At 47.7% G+C, this 18,861-nt stretch overlaps 1 protein-coding gene across 1 annotated transcript in view; it reads right to left on the bottom strand.

Annotated features, from left to right (window-relative positions):
* Nucleotides 1-540: 540 nt before the first annotated feature.
* Kcnd3 (potassium voltage-gated channel subfamily D member 3) overlaps nucleotides 541-18,861 on the bottom strand; it is a 209,429-nt gene continuing 191,108 nt past the window's right edge. The window contains 6 exon segments of the mRNA XM_038311487.1: nucleotides 541-742; nucleotides 1,819-2,066; nucleotides 3,108-3,164; nucleotides 4,583-4,672; nucleotides 5,199-5,300; nucleotides 12,589-12,751. Of these exon segments, the coding sequence (XP_038167415.1) occupies nucleotides 541-742; nucleotides 1,819-2,066; nucleotides 3,108-3,164; nucleotides 4,583-4,672; nucleotides 5,199-5,300; nucleotides 12,589-12,751 (862 nt within the window).

The following is an 18,861-nucleotide window of genomic DNA, read 5'->3' as shown; positions in this document are numbered from 1 at the left end:
GGTTTAAAGGTGTTGTTGGGTCCATGGAGAAAAACATTTCACAAAAATCCATTGATTTTGTTTTCCACCTTTTCCCATGAATAAATATTATCCATTAAGATCCTTGAAAAAGGTGCTGAGTACACAGTGTTATATTTTCTTCCTGTTTGCATGTGATGACTCGGCCTCTGGGCCGCCCTTGGTCTTGTGTTTTCCTCACTGGGGTCTTCAGAAACAACTGTCATTTGGTCTGAGGTGCCCCTACCAGGCCCTGTCCAGGTAAGTGGCCTACACCCCCCAATGGCCTATTCCCTACCCACCCCCTCCCTTCCTCAGGCCCCAGCAAGATGCGATGTCACAGGGCTGTGTCCACACCAGCAGTGGGAGCCTCGGGTCCCCTTTGCTGCTTCCTTTCCCTTCCACGCACAAGTCTCAGTGCTAGGGGTGTAACGGGGCAGGCAGAAATAGTGGGAAGGGGAGAGAGTGGTCTCAGTGACCACCCACTAACATGCCAGCCCCCTTTACTCCCCACTACCCACTCAGGCCCTCTGTCCGGTGTTTTTACAAGGCAGAGACCTTGACAACGTTGCTGGCTATGGAAGGAATGTTCGTGTTGGGTCCTGGGCTGGCAGGAGGGGGTCGACTTTCTCCCTCTGGGGTTAGAGCCGGGGGCGTGGGGATGCTGATGATGGCCGTGGTTATCTGGGATGTTTTGCAGTTTGGTCTTAGTCCATCGTCTGCTTTCAAATTAAGGCTGGAACGACTGGGATAGAAAAGAGGGAATTGGTAGTGGTTCCTCCTTGCAGGCACCCCAAATCTCCCTTGACCCCCTGCATTGTTTTTGCTCTATCAAGGAACTCTAGGGCCTTGTATGTCTCCCTTAAACAACCAGTTTATAATTACCACCCTAATCACTATTAACAATTACTAAGTGATCAGATAGTAGTACTTATTCCCAGCCCCCGGGAGCTTATCACTTGTGATGTTACAACAGTTGCTTTCCCCGGATTTTCTGCAACCTATTAAGAATAACAGGAGGGGCTGGAAAGGTGGCTCAGTGGTTAATACTGCACTAGCTGCTCTTCCAAAGGACCCAGGTTCAATTCCTAGCACCCATATGGCAGCTCACAACTGTCTGTACCTCCAAGATCTGACACCCTCACACAGACATACATGCAGGCAAAACACCAATGCATATAAAATAAATACTTTTTTTTTTTTAAAAAAAAAAAGAATAGGGCTGGAGAGATGGCTCAGAGGTTAAGAGCATTGACTGTTCTTCCAAAGGTCCTGAGTTCAATTCCCAGCAACCACATAGTGGCTCACAACCATCTGTAATGGGGTCTGGTGCCCTCTTCTGGCCTGCAGGCATACACACAGACAGAATATTGTATACATAATAAATAAATAAATAATTAAAAAAAAAGAATAACAGGAAATGGCTTAACCATAAACAGAGACAAGGAAGAAAAGTCCGCCTGTGATTCACAATTAGCATGGGATAAGCCATATATGTAACACAGTTGGGGAAAGTATTTTCTTAGGAAAATGATCATAGTCCATCTTTTCAATTTTTGGGTTCTTTTTGAGTCCCCCCCACCACTACCTAAAGCCACCTTTGAGTTAAACTGCCACAGTACCATCTAATACCCCACGAAGACCCCTGGATTAACTTCAAAGCATGAGAAGGAAGGTGGGGGAGGAAAGCAGAGGGGCCCCGTGCAGTGGATAAGGGGGACCCCTAGCAGGGATCCCTGAGGCTTTTAACGCGGAGATTGTTTAATTCTGGAAAGCGAATGACTCAAGACTTCGGGGCTGGTGGGATTGGAAGCCACCCACCTGGTGGTGAGGGAGGGCTGCTCGCTGCCCTGGATGTGGATGGTGCTGAGTTCTTGCATGCTGCGCAGGCGAGTGGCCGGCAGGTTGGAGTTGGGCAGGTGTGTGGTCTTCTTACTGCGCCGGGAGCAGCAGGTGGTGGTGAGGCCGGAGTGGCTGGAGAGAGAAGGACTTCTGGTGGACGGGTAGTTCTGCATTGAGCTCTCCATGCAGTTCTGCTCAAACATCTGCTCGTCGATAAACTCGTGGTTCTGTGGGAGGAAGGAGAAGAAGTGAAAAAGAAGAAGGGAGGTGGGGGAGCCCCGGTCCCTGTATGGGGCCTTTAATGGAGGACCCCCAAATGCCTGGATTACAGGTAAGTGTTTGGGAGGGGTTTCATTTCCACAGGTGTCAATGTCAAAAGAATCAAATTGGCCTCCCTGGCCATTAGACTGGGCAGGGACTTGGTTGTTAAATCATGTGTCATATGCTCCATCTACAGGTTGAGCGGAAGGGACACAGAGGACGTGGAGGGTCCGAGTGGCATCATCAGAGCTAGAATCAAATTTTTCTTAGCAAGCTCTGAAGCCATTAACTGTGAGTCTTCTAGCTCAGCTTTGCACACTTGATGACTCTTACAGGCGTGACAAAAGTTTGTAAAAGTTTGGACCAGTCACAGAATTGGGAGAGTATTGCTCTTGATCACAAAGGGGCCAAGCTGCTAAGGATAAGATTTCTTCTAATTTTGTCTTTTTTGGGCCTGACTGTAGCATATGGATCCTTAACTACCTGGCAGTTCAGGATTCCCTAGGTCAAATGTAAGCTGGGGAAAGAATGTTAACGGTTTCGGATCTGTAGGCCATGAGGGTGGCCTATAGCTAAACCCAGAACAATGGAAAAATGGCTCCTTGACCAAAGTGCCCCAAACCCTGTGGCATTGGCAGTGTGAGGAGCAAGAGAACTGTGAGGACAGAGTTCAGAGAATGCCCCCTGGCGGTCAATACCAGAGTTCCCAGGAAATCGAGGAGGTAGCAGAGAGATGTGTGGCATATGAGTATTCCAGAGGAAACTGACCTTGGAGTTCCACTGCCCACCTCTAAGCCCCTGGGGGTGTCCAAGGAAAGAATAGGAAAGGAAATTGGGTAGTGTGGGTGCAAAAATACTGGAAGCCTGAGCTGGTACTGGGTGTGGCAGCAGAGACAGCAAAAGCCCAGGGAGGATCAGCAGCACATGCAGAAACCAGACTAGGGGTGAGCAGAGTAGATCCACAGACTCAAGATTCAGAGAGAACAATTGAATGTATAAAGCGATACCTTGACGGTGGAGGTTCGTACAGATAACAGGGGATCATCCACAAGATAGGATAACCCCTACAGGACAACATGCCAACAGAAGATAGAAACACCATTGATTGTACATTCCAGCATTCCAGTTTGGACACTCAGTTTCTCAACCCCAGCATTCCACCCTCCGAATTCAACATTCCAGCCCTCGTTCCCAGCATTCTGCCTCCCTTGTCCCAACAGTTCATCCCTTGGTTCCAACAGGAGACTGCTTAACCCAGCATACGCTCTTCCCATACCAACATTCCTCCTTTCCTATCCCAACATTCCACCCCTGGGTCCCACATTCCTTCCCCCAAATCCAGCATTCCGACATCCCGTCCCTATAATCAATCCAACATTCCCTCGGATTCAGCACTGCACCCCTTTAATGCCAGCATTCCATCTCTCAGTCCCCCGGTGCCAACATTCCAGCCCTCCAAACCCAGTGTTTTCACCCATGTCCTTTCAACAGACACATTCCACCCAGCACATGCGACTTGGAAAGGGCAGTGGGGCCTGGCCCTGTCATCCCATTGGCAAGCTCGGTGTCCTTGGGAGAACCCTGGGAGATAGGCGTTTGTGGGTTTTTGACCATAGTTGCTGGGACCTGGGCTTGCAGAGCACGTTCTCATTTAGAAGATCTCACTGGGTTTCCACGGTCATCCATGGGGTCCACTTTTGGCCCAGAGTAAGAGGAATCTAGCATCTGGGAGGAAAGGTTATGGGCTACTAGGAACCAGGAAGCTCCTTTCAAGGGTAGGATGAGCCCTGACTCTAGGCTCTTTGAGTAGGAAACTTCTGGAAAGGATCAGGGAATAGGCTCACTTTAGCATTTCTGTTCTGACTTCTCCCTCCCTAGGATTCCTGGCACTTCTGCCAAGGGTTCAGGGTTGGCCCTACTGCCCCTTCCTTTCAGGCTGTCAGTAAAGGCACAGGCATCATTCCCATTCCAGCTGTGGCACCCTCCGCCACAATCTCCTTTAGCAATCAGCCTTTCACAATCTGAACTCCCTGCCAAAGTGCAAGGTTACTAAGTGGGACTGGGACTGATGAATCCTTGGCTAAAGAATATGTATACTGCATCCTTCATTCCTGCATGCACAAGGGGACCCACGGATTGCCTCAACCCAGCTACAGGGGGTGGAACAAACATCTTCCCTCTTCTCTACTGTCCTGTGTAAATTCAGCCTGAATCTTGTTGGGTGATGCCCATCAGAACTAAGAATGAAAAACAAAACTCTTAGTTGTTAAGACTCATGCTGCTGTTAGGGAGGAATGGGAAGACTATGGGAGTGGCCTCTTCTCACACCTGGTCACTCACTCGGGTGACCTTGCCCCACCCCCTGGGGTGTTTACAGACCTTTGGAAGGGGACAGACTAACTATCTGGCCTAGGATGGCAAAGCGAGTACAGCCTTGGGAGGTCAGGGGTGAAGCAGGAGGCAGCAGGAGGCTGGCACTCACAGTGGTCTTTTCTAGGCAGTGCAGCAAGTGGTGGTGCTGGCTCTCAATGAGCGAGGTGGTCTTGCCCATGTGCTCCTCTTCTGGGGTGCCCTAGGGAGACAGAAAGAAGGGCTAAGAATAAAGCTGGTGTCTTCCCCTCTCTTCAGCCTCTTCGCTTCTTCACAGAAGGTAGGAAGGCATGAGAAAATCTTTTTTAAAAAAATATTTATTTATTTTGTATACAATATTCTGTCTACATGTATGCCTGCAGGCCAGAAGAGGGCACCAGACCCCATTACAGATGGTTGCGAGCCACCATGTGGTTGCTGGGAATTGAACTCAGGACCTTTGATAGAGCAGGCAATGCCCTTAACCACTGAGCCATCTCTCCAGCCCCATGAGAAAATCTTGATAAGCCAAATCTTAGGGCCACCACAAAACCTGCTGGCCTGGGTCTGGGGGCCCTTGTCAGCAGCTGGCTTATGGGCAGCAGTTATAAATCTACGAGAGCACTAAGTTCGTGGGGACCCTGGAGACATGTTTCTGTCAGAGTCTAAACTGGCGCTTCTGGGGGAGTGGATGAGCAGAGAAGCCCATTTCTAGTTTATATCCTCTGCCCAGTCTTCTGGACACTCACCGTCAGCTCCAGGGCTTCATTGAGGAGCCCATTGCGCTTGCTGTGCAGGTAGGCATTGGAACTTCCTGTTTTGGCCACACGGATCCTGGCAAGGCGGGCCTTCTGTGATGGGTAGACAGTAAGAAAAGCAGTAAGATACAAGAAGAGGAAGCCTGGCGGAACCAGCGACAACAGCTGCCCCACTGAGGCTGCTTTCCCTAGCATCGTGTGAGAAGGGAAAAAAGCTCCCCCCGTCTTAGCCTGATGCATCTCTGTATCTAGACCCCAGAACGGATCTGAGACCTGTGCGCCCACTATTGCAGCTGAGCCATGGTCAGGGCTCTAGGAATCTTCACAGATCTTCAGCCTGGGTGGAGTCCTGGTGGAAGAAATACCACATTTTCAAGTTCTTTCTCCTGAAGCTTTTCTGGTATTTTCCACTTGGTATTACATGATGGCATGAGCCATTCTGTTACTTCCTGTCTCTAAGGAGATTCCATGGTTCCTAGAGGACACCGTGTGCTAACTGCTCTCAGTCCCTCCTGGGTTCCAGGGTGCTTGGTTCTCCATGTGCTATAGGTTCCCACAGAACAGTTAGTCATAAGAGAAAGCAAAGGGAACAGTGGCACCACCAACACCTCTTTTAACTCCCTTGTCTGCTGGTCTTCTGGCATTTATCACTAGGGTAGGACACACCCATCTGCTGTTCTCCTGGCATTTGTCACTAGGGTGGCACACACAGACACACACACACACACACACACACACAACTGCTTTTCTCCTGGCATTTGTCACTAGGGTAGGACACAACACACACACTCGTCTGCTGGTCTCCTGGCATTTTTACACTAGGGTAGCACACACACTCGTCTTGCTGCTGTTTCTTTCCTGTGCTAGAATGTAAGCTCCTCAAGGGCATGAAGTTCACTTTGTTTGTTGTTCTTTTTAATTAATTAATTAAATTATTTATTTAGTTTGTTTTTCAAGACAGGGTTCTCTGTGTATCTTTGGAGCCTGCCATGGAACTTGCTCTGTAGACCGGACCAGGCTGGCTTCGAACTCACTGAGATCAGCCTGTCTCTGCCTCTTGAGTGCAGGGATTAAAGTCGTGCACCACTACTCAGTTAACTTTTTAAAGTTAAGAAATGTAGGTTTACAACTGACTTTGGGAGCTGATGGGATGTGTCAATACACATCTATGTTGTGCACAGGCGTGGGAAGGGTATAGTGTACGTAGAGGTGGCCTGATGTGTTTATGGCAGAAAGGAACACATTCCAGGAGAGTACATTGGCATTATCTAGCACAGAACTAAAACCCTCCCTGGGAAAGCCCTCAGCAGACAACCTCCTCCAGACAGGGTCTGTAGCCCAAATAATAAAAATTCAGAGATAGATACTGCGGTTCAGCCTGAAGGTCAGAAAAGCAAAGCGGCCCACCACTGGCTCCTACCTCTACCTCAGTCCAAAATGGCGATCCTGACTCCAGCAATCTCAGAATGAGACTATGTCTGTGAGTTGTCTCCTCCCATCTTCTAGGGCTGGGATTAAAGGCGTGCACCACTGGGATTAAAGGCATGCACCACCCGGTTTCTATGGCGACTAGTGTGACTACTGAGATTGAAGGTGTGTGTCACACTGCCTGGTCCGTAAGGCCGACCAGTGTGACTGTTTTACTCTCTGATCTCCAGGCAAGCTTTATTTAAATAAAACACAAATGAAATATCATTACAGGGGGCTGCACAGCATCTTGGGCCAAGCTCATCTTACTTGCATGCTGAGGGAATGGCCATCTGATATATGCTAGCTGCTCTTTTTTTTTTTTTTTTTGTCTTATGATCGCCAGCCACAGCACAGCAGAAAGAAGACCGTGAAGTTCAGTCGTCTGGGACTGGAACAAAGCCCTGTGGGCTTAGAGTACATAGCCTGGGCTCTACAGATCCAGAACCAGTTCCACGCTATTGCTTCATGCAGAAGAGTCCCTGAGATGCATAGTCGCAGTCTGAAGTGTAGGATTCTCTTCCTGCCTCTGGGTACAGTGACTTGTAACTTGAACCTGGACCCTGACAGATAGGTTCTGGGAAATTGTGGCAATTTTCATTTCTTGTTATCCTCTCCCAGATATCCTGCGTGGGTTGGTTCGACTGCTAAGAAGCCATGGACTGTCAAGAGGATCATAAAGGCTACGTTATGTTCCCTGTTTCCCGAGAACTCCCCCACCCACCAGTATTTCCTTGCAGCGCAATTAAACTCTTTCCCTTGGTCTTTAAATGTGGGACAGAGGCTAGAACTGGAGTTGGAAGGTCTTCCAGTAAGTCCAAGGATGGCTACTCCTCTAGATGGAGAGGTTGAAGAGGAAGATACGAGAAAGAAAAGCCTGCAAGTCAACCCTGTTACCCTCCCTGTCTCTGAGCAAAATACATACATTCATTCATTCCATGTCTAGGATGAATCTGGCCAGCAGCCCTGCTGCAACCCTCCCCCCCCACTGTGGTCAGATGTTTACAGTCAAGTGAGTTCCTCCCAGTTCATGACTTGGCTGCTGTCACTTTGGGAGAAAGCTGGGCATAGAGAGCTGCATATGGAAATCCAATTGTGTCAAGCTCATTACAGCCTTATGTAATCCGATTGCCACTTAGAGGCGGACCTTTCTCATATGTGGGGTCTGTCTTTATTACTTTCTGGAGATGAAAGTTTCTCCTGTTCCCCTCTGAGACACTTCTTTTAATCTTATCTCACTCTGGATTCTATTAAGGTAGGAGATTGTCACATCAAACACAGTGTATCGTTTAATCATTCCCAAATGGGAAACAGAGGTTTGAGGCAGGTTGGCAGAACCTGCCAGTGTGTGAAACCTGATGGTGTTCTCTGCTTGGTTTTGTGCTCTGCTGGGTCTTATGCACATTCTTTTATTGCCAGCATCCAGTGCATGCTCTGCCTTGAACAGGAATTCAAGCAAAGACTGTGCTAGCCAAAGAAGGAATGCAAGCATGTTTAGCTGGGCATCTATGCTTGTAAAGCCCTTGTAACGGGCTCAGTCCTTGTACGGACTGGTCAGATTCCACTCTTCTCCACACATAAGGATACTATGAAAGGTAAGGGACTGGAGAGTTCATCTAGGCTGTTTCAAAGGCTTACAAATTATTAATGAATTGATTTAAAATAAGGAGAGCCACTCAGCCAGGATGAGGGAATGGATTAGAAAGGGTTCAGCTCATGTCTTCCAACTAGGAAGTCGAACACAGCTTTCAGGGCGTCTTTCTCCTTCCTTCCTCCTTGAGTTCACCTCCTTTAAATTTGAAGGGCAAAGCCCAGGAACCAGCATCTTCAACAGGTGTAAGTGGAGCTTTGGGGTTGGAGGAGAGTTCTGATTCAACACTGTCAGCTTGGGACATGGCCTGCCACCATTACTGATCAAGATCATTTGGGGACCCCCTGTGGAACCTGGCACAACTGGGACTCTCTAGCTGGCAGCTGGCAAGGACGGCCTGGACATGAGTCTGTACCTCTCTTGCCCTGAAAGAGGCAGAAGGAAGACAAGGGAGAAAAGGAAACACAGGCAGCTGTACACTTAGACATTCATCAGAGAGACAGTAAGATTTATGTTGATGGAAACCCATACATGAGAATGCTTGAGACTGCTTATTTGTAATAGTTGGAAACCATTTCTATCCCCAGAAGCTCTTCAGCAGGCAAGCATCCAACAGAACATGGCTGAGTGAGAAAAGTGAATGGGCTTTTACATTTTTTTTTTTTTTTTTGGAGACAGAATCTTAATTAGTTACCTAGGCGGCTTTGGATGATGCTGTAGCCCAGGCTGACCTAGAACTTAGGATTCTCCTGTTTCAGCCTCCTGAGCATCTGGGATCACAGGCCTGCATCACTAGGCCTGGTATAAGAAACTAGTGATACAATTTGAATGAAGTCTCTGGGGATTATATGGATGAAAAGGGCCAGCTCCCAAAGGTTACCAGCTGCAAAAGTGCATTTATGTAACTTTAGAGATGAAACCATTTTATAAGTGGAGATCAGAGAAATAGTTCCTAGGAGTAAGGGACCGGGTAGCAAGTATAACAGGAGCATTGTTATAAAAGCCACAAGGGTTCTCTTGCGGGAACTGGCTAGTCTCACAGCCATGAAGCTGCTGGATTTGTAGGAACCTACATGGGTGAGGAAACTGTAACACACACACACACACACACACACACACACACACACACACACACACACTGGGGAAGATTGGTAAGAGGGGTGGCTTTATACCCTTTAAACTCTTTGTACACTGTATGGTTCTCCAAAATGTTACCATTAGATAAAACTGGGCAGAGTACAAACAGGCTCTATCTTTTTGGAACTACATGGGCAACTACATAATCTATAATTATTCCAATAAAATGTTCCACTAAAAACAAAGGATATAGCACAGGGGGTGTAGTTATGGGATAGAGTATTTTTGCCTACCAGGCACACGGGCCCTAGGCTTCATCCCCAGCACAACAAAAATAAATATGTAAGCAAAACTAAAACAATCTCCCTTGAAACCAAAAAGTGAGTGGAGCTGGGACAGGCAGTGGCTTCTCCAGCTCTATCCCAGGTGCCTTTGCTAGACAACCTTGACTTATCTCTGGTTCTCTTGGCCTAGGGAAGACAGTCCCCACAGGTAGATGTGATGCAAATTTCTTTTGGAGCTTTTATCCACGAGGCACCTTCTCTGGAGCCTACTTTTCTGTCCAAGAAGCTATCAGAAGCGTGGTCAGAGCTGAGGGCTATCATTAGCCTCCCTGACCTCCTCGCTGTCCGGTCTCTCTACTTTCACCAAGTCCCCTGGGCCGGCCCTGCCTTGGCTCACCGTGACAGACTGAGCGCTGGAAACAGACAGTATTGGTTTTTTTCCTCTCACAGGAAGCCCAAGGTGAAAGAGACAGACTGGTGTAACCTTGAGGAGAAACAGTATCCAGGCTAGGGGAAACAGTGTAAATATTTACTCATTTCAAAGGAGAGAGAAAGGGGTTGGGCAGGGCTCATCCTGAGTAGCTCAGAGAGAGGAAAAAGCCAGAATTGGTCCTTCTGGATATTAATCGCACAACAGTAAGCTTTAAACTCTCCGTGGGGAACACTCACTGTTGTAGTCTTTGCAGGTGGGCTTCGCTGAGAAGTGGGAATGGTGTGGCCAGGAAGGAGAAGGTAGCTGCAGAGCACAGCTACCTCTGGAGGGGCTGTCACCCTTGAGCCTGGCACTTCTGAGAACCCTACCAGCTCTGCAAAAAGCCCGAGTTTGTGCTTGCCCACTTTTAAAAGCTGTGAGGGCGGAGTGTGTGCCGCAGGAATCCCTGGACCTCAGGACCTCAGAGTTTGGATATGAGAGCCCAGTTTTTCCTCTGCCCCTTTATTTAGAACTGAGTGATGTATTTAGTCATTGTTCGCCTTTGCCAGCTGACTTGAGCAGGGAGAGATAAGGCTTCCATTTCTGGAGTGTCTGGGAGTGGGGAGATCTTGACCTTGGGTGAGGAGATGGAAGATAGATGCCGTAGGCGATGAGGATGTCAGAAGAAAGACCTTAGGCTGGTGACGTCACTGAGCAGGCACAGGTTTATGGAAACAGGAAGGTAAGGAGGAGGTGACACAAGGACACACAAGAGGTCATATTTGGGATACAGGGACCAAGTAGGCTTAGTATATGACTATAATTATTTACTGTTTTATGTAAATTGTTATGCAACCATTGTTTTAGAGTTAGCTTAAGCTTGTGGCTTTGTTATAGTCAGTACCTATAGGACCTATTCTGGGGTTCTAGATTGCTTTGTCCAGTGCTAGGCCCTGCTACCCAGGGGTTATTCTTGCAAGTGGAAGTAAGTAATCTAGCTGCAGGGCTGGTCACAAGGAAGGTGCTTACATAAATGTCTGTAGACGTGAAGGGATGGAAGAAAGAAAAAAAAAACACAGAGAGCAAAAGTCATTGTCATGTCTAAGCTAATCTTCCAACAAGGTGCCTTTCTGTTCTTTTTTGTACCCAGAGACTCTGATCATGACCCCAGAGCCTGAGACAATATGGGGACCATTTTCAGCCCAGATCAAAAGGGAAGTAGAATCCCCCCACCCCTTCCAGAGATCCCTTCTCTTCTGGTCTTTGCCAACTTGATCAAATTTAGAATCACTCAGGAGACTGATGACACACGCACACTCTCGGAATGTCTATGACGGCTGTTATAGAGAATTAGCCGGGGAAGACCCACTTCAGTATGAGCAGTACTGTGGGCTGTGGGCTCAGGTGGAAAAACAAAAGGCAAACCCAAAAGACAGCTGAGCACTGGCATTTCCTCCCTTTCGGCCACCCGTCCACCAAGAGTGAAGGACAATCTCCACCATGTGCTCCCCCTGCTGCCATGATGTTTGGGGGCCAAGCAGACAGACTAATTCTTCTGAAACTGTGGGTCAAAATAATTATTTTTTTTCATAATAAATGACAGGCATTTGTCATAACCACGTAAATGTTAATACTACAGGACCCTGGCAAAAGTCCTTGGCAGGAAAATCTCTGGAAGATGCTTTGGGGTTGGTGGTGTGGCTGTAATGTCCTAGAGAGAAGCCTGAAGGCCAAGTGCAAATGAGGCTTCTGAGTACACTCACCTGTAGACATCTTGCTCTGTACTGGCAGAAAATATTTTACTTATCTGTCATCCTAAGTACAGACTTGGCAGAACCGAGAACTTTCCCCAGGCCTGATGCCAAATCTCCAGCCATTGGTTGAGTTCTGTGATTTTACATGGCACCCGGTGCTTACTACCATTTACTGTGCCACTTGACCCAGAATACAGTGGCCACGAATGCTCTGTCACGGCATGCCTTTCTCTTTTCTGAACATGTATTTTGTTGCTTACTTTTTTATCGTCCCTCAACAGGATATGAAAATGACATTTTGTTTCCTGGTAAGCTCTGGAGGAGCCAGGAATTGCTTGGTGGCCATGACTGGGCATGTAGACGTTGAGCTATGGGTCAGTTCAATAGATTCCTTAAAAGGACAATCCAGTTATGTGTCAATAGTGAGGGTTTGCTGCATTCTGAAGCAGTAGCCTTGGAACTGAGGACATTGGTGGGTAGGAGGGGACATGAAGTTGCCTTATCTCTCCAAGCCAGAGGGAGTCTTGCAGGAATCCTCCAAAGAATCAAGGCCTGACAAGCCTACCTGAGTCCCCCACTCTTCTTGCGCCTCTCTCCCCCAACCCTGTTTTTTTTTTAAAATTTTATGTATATTAATGTTTTGCCATGGAAGTTTCAGGTCCCCTGAAACTGGAATTACAGTTTTGAGCTGCCATGTGGACACTGAGATTTGAACCTGGGTCCTCTGGAAGAGCAGCCAGTGCTCTTAACAACTGAGCCATCTCTCTAGCCCCCCAACCCTGTTTCTAAGGCTTACCTTCTGTGCCCTGCGTTTATCTGCTCTCTGGTTCTGGTGGTAGATCCTGCTAAAGTTGGAGACTATCACAGGGACTGGCAGAGCAATGACCAGGACACCACTCAGGGAACAGATGGAGCCAAATATCTTCCCCGCGATTGTCTTAGGCACCATGTCTCCATACCTGTAAGAGAGAGGGAGAGGGGAAGAGGGAGAGACAGAGGATGTAAGGGGCCATTTGGGAAACAAGCGAGGCTTCCCAGCTAATCATACACTCGCACACACATTCGTTCACTTATCAATATTTCACAGCATCTACAGAGGTCAGTGAAACAGTCTCAGAGCAAGAGGCCAAACCTGTATGTTCATGGATCCAGGTTTCTATAGGGAAGGCCACACATGGGTAAACGATGACACGAAAAAAACTTGGTGGTAAAAAGATAAGCAGACCACGAAAGACCAGCATTACATGTTCTCACTCATATGTGGGTTTTAGCATCAAATCTTAGATCTGTGTTTAGTTTGGAGTATCCGGAGAATCCAGAAAACCAGAAAGGGACCATTGGTGGGGAGGGGGAAGAAAGATCTTGAGGGAGGGAGGAGAGCGCACCATAGGTGCTGTGAAGGGGAAAAGGGAATGACAGGGAGAGGGGTTTCCGTGGGAAGAGGGATGTAGGGCAAGGGGGTGGGGGAGGGAAGGCCAACTCCAAAGACGTTTGAAGAAGTGACGCAGCAACCTCCTAATTTATAAATTTCATATATATGATATAATTACACACACAAGCTTAATTGCAGTTATCTGTATAGGGATTAATGCTCCTCCCAGAAGCTATACGCTGTCAAATAAAATACCTAGTATAGGATACCCCCCCCTTTGAGTTGTCAGTCAAGGATGTCTTGGAGACCCCCCCCCCCGAAACAACACAGCCGATTGCCATTGCTCTTGGCTGACCACCAGATCTCGGTAAGACTCTTGTTGAAGACACGGCACACACTGGTCATAGGGTGTGAAGAGGTCAAGTGGATGCCGACCAGCAAGCTTCCTCCCTGCTGGCCAGCTTTCACAGCACTCGAGAGCGCTCTGCGGGCTTCTGGGGGGCAGGGAGTCAGCAACAGTCAGCTGTGAACTTTGTGAATGGTAATAATGGCCAGCATGGCATGTCATCCCATGCCCATGGACGACAAAGCAGAATGCATGTTATGGGGGTAACCAAGAACTTTTGTTTGCGATTAAGGCCTGATCTACAGGAGTCCCTACCCCTAAATGAGGAGTGATAGACATTTGATGGCTTTTGGTGGGGAAGGACAGTCAGTTTTCTGTGAAGATATGGCTCCTGGTAGGTCAACTCCAGGGGTGGTCCCACACCCGTATGTGGATATGGACACACATTGGAAAACACATGCTTGGTATGGTAAATCTGGCCAAGAACTCATGGTTGAGGGAGGCCCAAGGTATAAACTTACTGCTATTATTTCTCCAGATGGACATGGTACCAAACTGCTCTCTAAATTCAGATCTCTCATAGGTTATAGGTAAAGCCCCTCAGACAACATCAGGGAAGTTTCTTTGTGAGTAGACGGTGGTTAATACGGAAACTCAGAAGAGGTCAAAGTTCAGAGAATAAGAGGCTGTGGACTGCTCAGCCGCTCATGAGGCACCTATATCATATTTCCTTCTCAAGGCTCAGCAGCCATCGTGGATGAGGGGACAAGAAGATCCTAAGACCCAGAGTCTGGGGAAGATTGAAGCAAAGACTGTCTTTTAGGTCACCACAGAATGGAGGCACTCATGAGCTCACGGCGGCTGTGGTGGCCACCACAAGATCAAGCTAGTCAACATTTTAGCATGGTGTGAGAAGGGGTTCATGAGTTCCCACCCCTAACTGAGGAGATACAGACATCTGATGGTCTTGGGGGAGGGAGGGACAGCCAATTTTCTTTGAAGATATGGTTCCTGGTAAGTCGACCACACTCCAGTGGGTGTCCCCCCACCCAGAAATGTATGGACAGCAAAAATTGGAGTTGATGAATTCTTAAATTAGCAACCAGAAAAAGGGGGGAGGGAGTATTGGGGCAAGTAGGAAGGTGGGGATTGTGTGCTGGTTAGTTTTATGTCAACTTGACACAAGCTAAATTCAATTGAGAAAGTGGATATAGGCAAGTCTGTCTGGTGCTTTCTTGATTAGAGAATAACGAAGGAGAGATCAGCCTACTTTAGCTATGCCAACCTGGGCAGGAGGCCCTGAGCTGTATAAGCAAGCAGGCTGAGCAAGCTAGAAAGAACAGATCAGGAAGTGCTGTTCCTCCAAGGCTTCGGCTTCAGTTCCTGCCTTCCGGTTCCTGTCATGCGTTTCTGTCCTGACTTCCTTCTGTGATGGAGTGTGATCTCTGGGTTGTGACCTGAAACTAAGCCTTTCTTCCCCAAGTTGCTTTTGATCATAGTGTTGTATCACATCAATAGAAGCTTTAACTCAGACAAGGTGGATTTGGGCAAATAAGATCAAAATACAATGTATGAAATTCTCAAAGAATTAAAATATTTAATTAGAAATCATAACAACTCTTTGGCACACGGCTGTTTCCACGAAGAGAACAAAGGTTAACGCTGTGGTCAGGAAAGGCCTGAGATGAGAAATGAGGTGTAACTTCCGGCCACACAGAACACCTGAGCCTGGGTGGACCCAGCAGTAGGAAATCAGAGAGGCCTTGGTAATACAAACTGCTCACTCCAGAAATAGTCAAGGGGCCAGCAGGGCTGCACGTGGAGAGGGGGAAAGTTATAACAGGAGGCTAAGGCGACAGGCAGGACATAGCCTCCAGCATCCAGTATGTGGTGGTGAGGGGTTTGGATCGGCATCCAAGCACACGAGGAGCCACAGGTGAGTCTGACGCAGAAGAGCAGCAGGCTCTCACGTACGATAATGAAGATACCAGAGCTCAGCTGTTCACGTGAAGACTGTAACTTACAAAGTTCTTAGGGGTTGACCTTACACGAGCCTACAAGTTATCGAAACTTCAGGTTCTTGGCCCTGTTGTACATATGCGGGAAGTGAGGCCTGAGGACCTTGCATGATGGTTGTTTCTTAGCTGGGATGAAGCCTGTCCCCCCTGAGTTTATCTCCTTTCTTCCCACTGACTGTCTCAGGGATGCGTATGGTCTCTGACACTCAACCCCTTTAGCCACTTTGGAATAATGCTGGGCTCTTCTCAGTTTGGAACTCTCTCACATGCTTCACATGCCGGCAGCTGCCCTTGGGACCAATGTGGCCCGGCCCTTGCTCAGCCCTGGGCAGCCTGGCCTAGGCCTCCTTCCTGCAATCAGTAAGATGCTCTCCACAGCGGTTATGTTTGGCCTCCTCTTTACTGAGATAACTTAAAAGCCTTATGAAGGAAAGAACTCTGATTGCACCGTTGGCCAAAGCCCTTTGTGTCCGTAGCAGAAGCAGCCTTAGCATGTCCAGGAAACTTAAAGGTACCGGTTCTGAGGGGACTCAGGAGTCCTGGGTTTCCATGGAGGATGTGGATGAAGGATGTGGAGGGAAACAGGTTAGCCACATTGGAAGCCTGAGGTCCTTACCTGAATACTTGAAGACTATGGGCAGGGCAAATGTTGGATGAATGAATAAATAAATAAACAACTCCATGTAATGTCCCCAAAACCTTTTGAAGCAGGCTCTGAGGATTGTTTTTCTCACAGTTCAGGGCCCCGGGTTCCGATTTAAGCTTCCCAGGCACCCACTACCATTAGGACCTGATCCTTTTGTGACAACATTTGCCTCTTCAGTCTTGACACTCAGAAAAGTGGGGATGCTGAGATCTTGGATTTTTTTTACTAAGATGATCTGGGTTCAAGACCCTCTGAGACCACCATTAAATGACTGTGTAACCTTGGAAGGTTGTTACTTTGGGCCTCAGGTTCCTTTATAAAAGAAAGTAACAAAGGTAACCGATGTTAGCATCTCACTGTGATATGTGTAGCTTCTGAACATTAACCTCGCTAGCTTATTCTGCAGGCATCCTAGAAACCATGATTTCTGTTGGGGATAGAGTGCTCTAAAAACAGTCCCACTGTTTTAAATCCATGTAATCCCAGTGATGGAGACAGGCAGATTCCATGCAATAGATCATGTTGAGCTTTTCAGACGACATGACTGACTGAAAGGTAGTTGTGGGTCCACAACCACGTATGACACTAAAGATGGCGGGGGAACGGAAGGCAGCCTTTGAGAGTAGCTGAAGCTGGCGGAAATGCTAAGTAAAACACGGTAGTTGTTTTAAAGGTTTGAAGAAAGAACAAGGTAGGGGGAGCTATACCCACTGCCGGGCAGATGGTCTGAGGGAGCAGACGATGGGGAAAACAGAATGACTCCACTCCTTGGGACGTCTGCCTTCTCTGTGGAGAGGAATGCGTTTCATCTGGAGAAGGCTGGTACTGCTGCAGATCAGAAGGGTCTGGAGCCTGGAATCTGGGAGGGAGAGTGGGTAAGTGCCTGACTGGACTTGGTGAATTCCCATTAGAGGTGCTCAAGGCCCCCGCCAGGAGATGGGAGGGAGTCCAAGTGGAGGTGCAGAACCACTATCTGTGATCTCCGATCACAGCACAGCAGAGAAACACCACGAGGCTAGAGGCTAGATGGCTTTGCTGGTATTTTTAAAGTGAGAAACCACAGACCAATGGGCTTGGCATCCATCACTTCTGCCATCAGCTTGCTGGCAGAATTCAAAAGCAGATTATTAAGCGGACAGCTTGCGAACGCTTAGAAAATAAGCCGTGTTTGGTTTGTTATGCACACATCTTGCCAACTTAACCTTCTTTCTTGTTTTGAGAGTGAGGTTAACCGGCTGGCAGACCGGGGATGGCTAGAGGCCCATTGTCAAGGCTTTGCAGGATGCCTTCTTGCCCCAGTTCTTCACGTCCTTGACTAGCTACAGGAAGCAGGTGGATGGAGGAGTGGGTAGGAGGGGCTGAGTGACCATCTCTAGTCTTCTGGCACTTTTTCAAGATACCGTGCTCCTGTGCCAGCAAAGGAAGCACACAGCTCTGATAGCAGGGTCCCCTTTACTGAAGGAGTATAGCTCAGTGAACTTAAGGGATCTAAAGTTAAGTCTCCAGTGGTATGTTCCAGAATTTTCCAGCAACTTGTATAAAGCCAGAGGGAGGCAGCCATGGCCTAATAATTGAGAGAAGATCTGGAATCAGACCTGGGTTTATACCTGGGTCATTATGACTCACTGACTAGTTAAATGACCCTGGAAAATATTTAATTTGAGCCTACACCATCTATAGAATGGGCTTCATATCCCCGGAACTGTGATGATAATTCAGAAAAAAATGTTTAGTATCATGCTTGGCTGATTGTAGATTGTCTATAGTGTGGGGGACTTGATTTTCTCTTCAGAGTCTACCCTGTGCCCCTCACTCATCAATATGATATGAGCTCTGTCTAGAAAAGCTGCCAACCACACGTTGACCACACTGCTCTCATTTCCTCTGGTCCTAGCAAGTTCAAAATAAGGCATCTTCCCTAAGCTGAGTCAGTAAGTATCCATCCTGGGTTTGTCTCTGGCCGCTTTATTGAGATACAGTTACCACACCAAATAGTATTTTCCGTTAGCTTCTAACGGAGTTGCCCAGCTGTGCCTCTACCACCCAGGGTAATTGCTTGCTTCTTCCAGGAAGCAAATCCGGGGCTACACATCCGAAGGGAGCGCACTACCACTGAGCTACGCCTGAAGCCCCGGCCTGAGAGTATTGTTATTCCTTTCTTTCTTCCTCTTTCTCCCCCTCCTTCTGTTTTTCATCTTCTTTTTTCTTTTTAGTTCTGGTTGAGTGTGTGTGTGTGTGTGTGTGTGTGTGTGTGCTTGTTGGAGAATGAACCCATGGCTTCCTGTGTGCTACACAAAGGTCCTACCATTGAGCTGTATCCCACCCATGGGACATCTTTAAAAACCACCCAAACCACACATTCATTAGCAGTCTGAGACCACCCACAGCCCGCTGATGCTGTATCTCTAGCTTTCTCTCCTTTGAATGTTTCACCCATGGACCACAGAACTTGTGGTCTTTGTGTCTGACTTCTTTTTACTCAACCATGGGCTAGCATGTATCAAAACCTCATATTCACTTGTGAGGATAGGTCACATTTTGTTAACTGATTTATCAGCTGACAGGCAATGGGGTTGTTTCCATGTTTTACCTATTATGGAAGCTGCTTCTTTATAATAGGTGAACAGTTACGTATTAACTTTACATGACTGTGTTCTCATGAGTTAGGGGTCACATGGTAATGTTTA

This window comes from Arvicola amphibius, chromosome 14, assembly GCF_903992535.2.
Source record: "Arvicola amphibius chromosome 14, mArvAmp1.2, whole genome shotgun sequence".
Taxonomy (NCBI): Eukaryota; Metazoa; Chordata; class Mammalia; order Rodentia; family Cricetidae; genus Arvicola; species Arvicola amphibius.
This window is presented reverse-complemented; position numbering and strand designations above follow the sequence as displayed.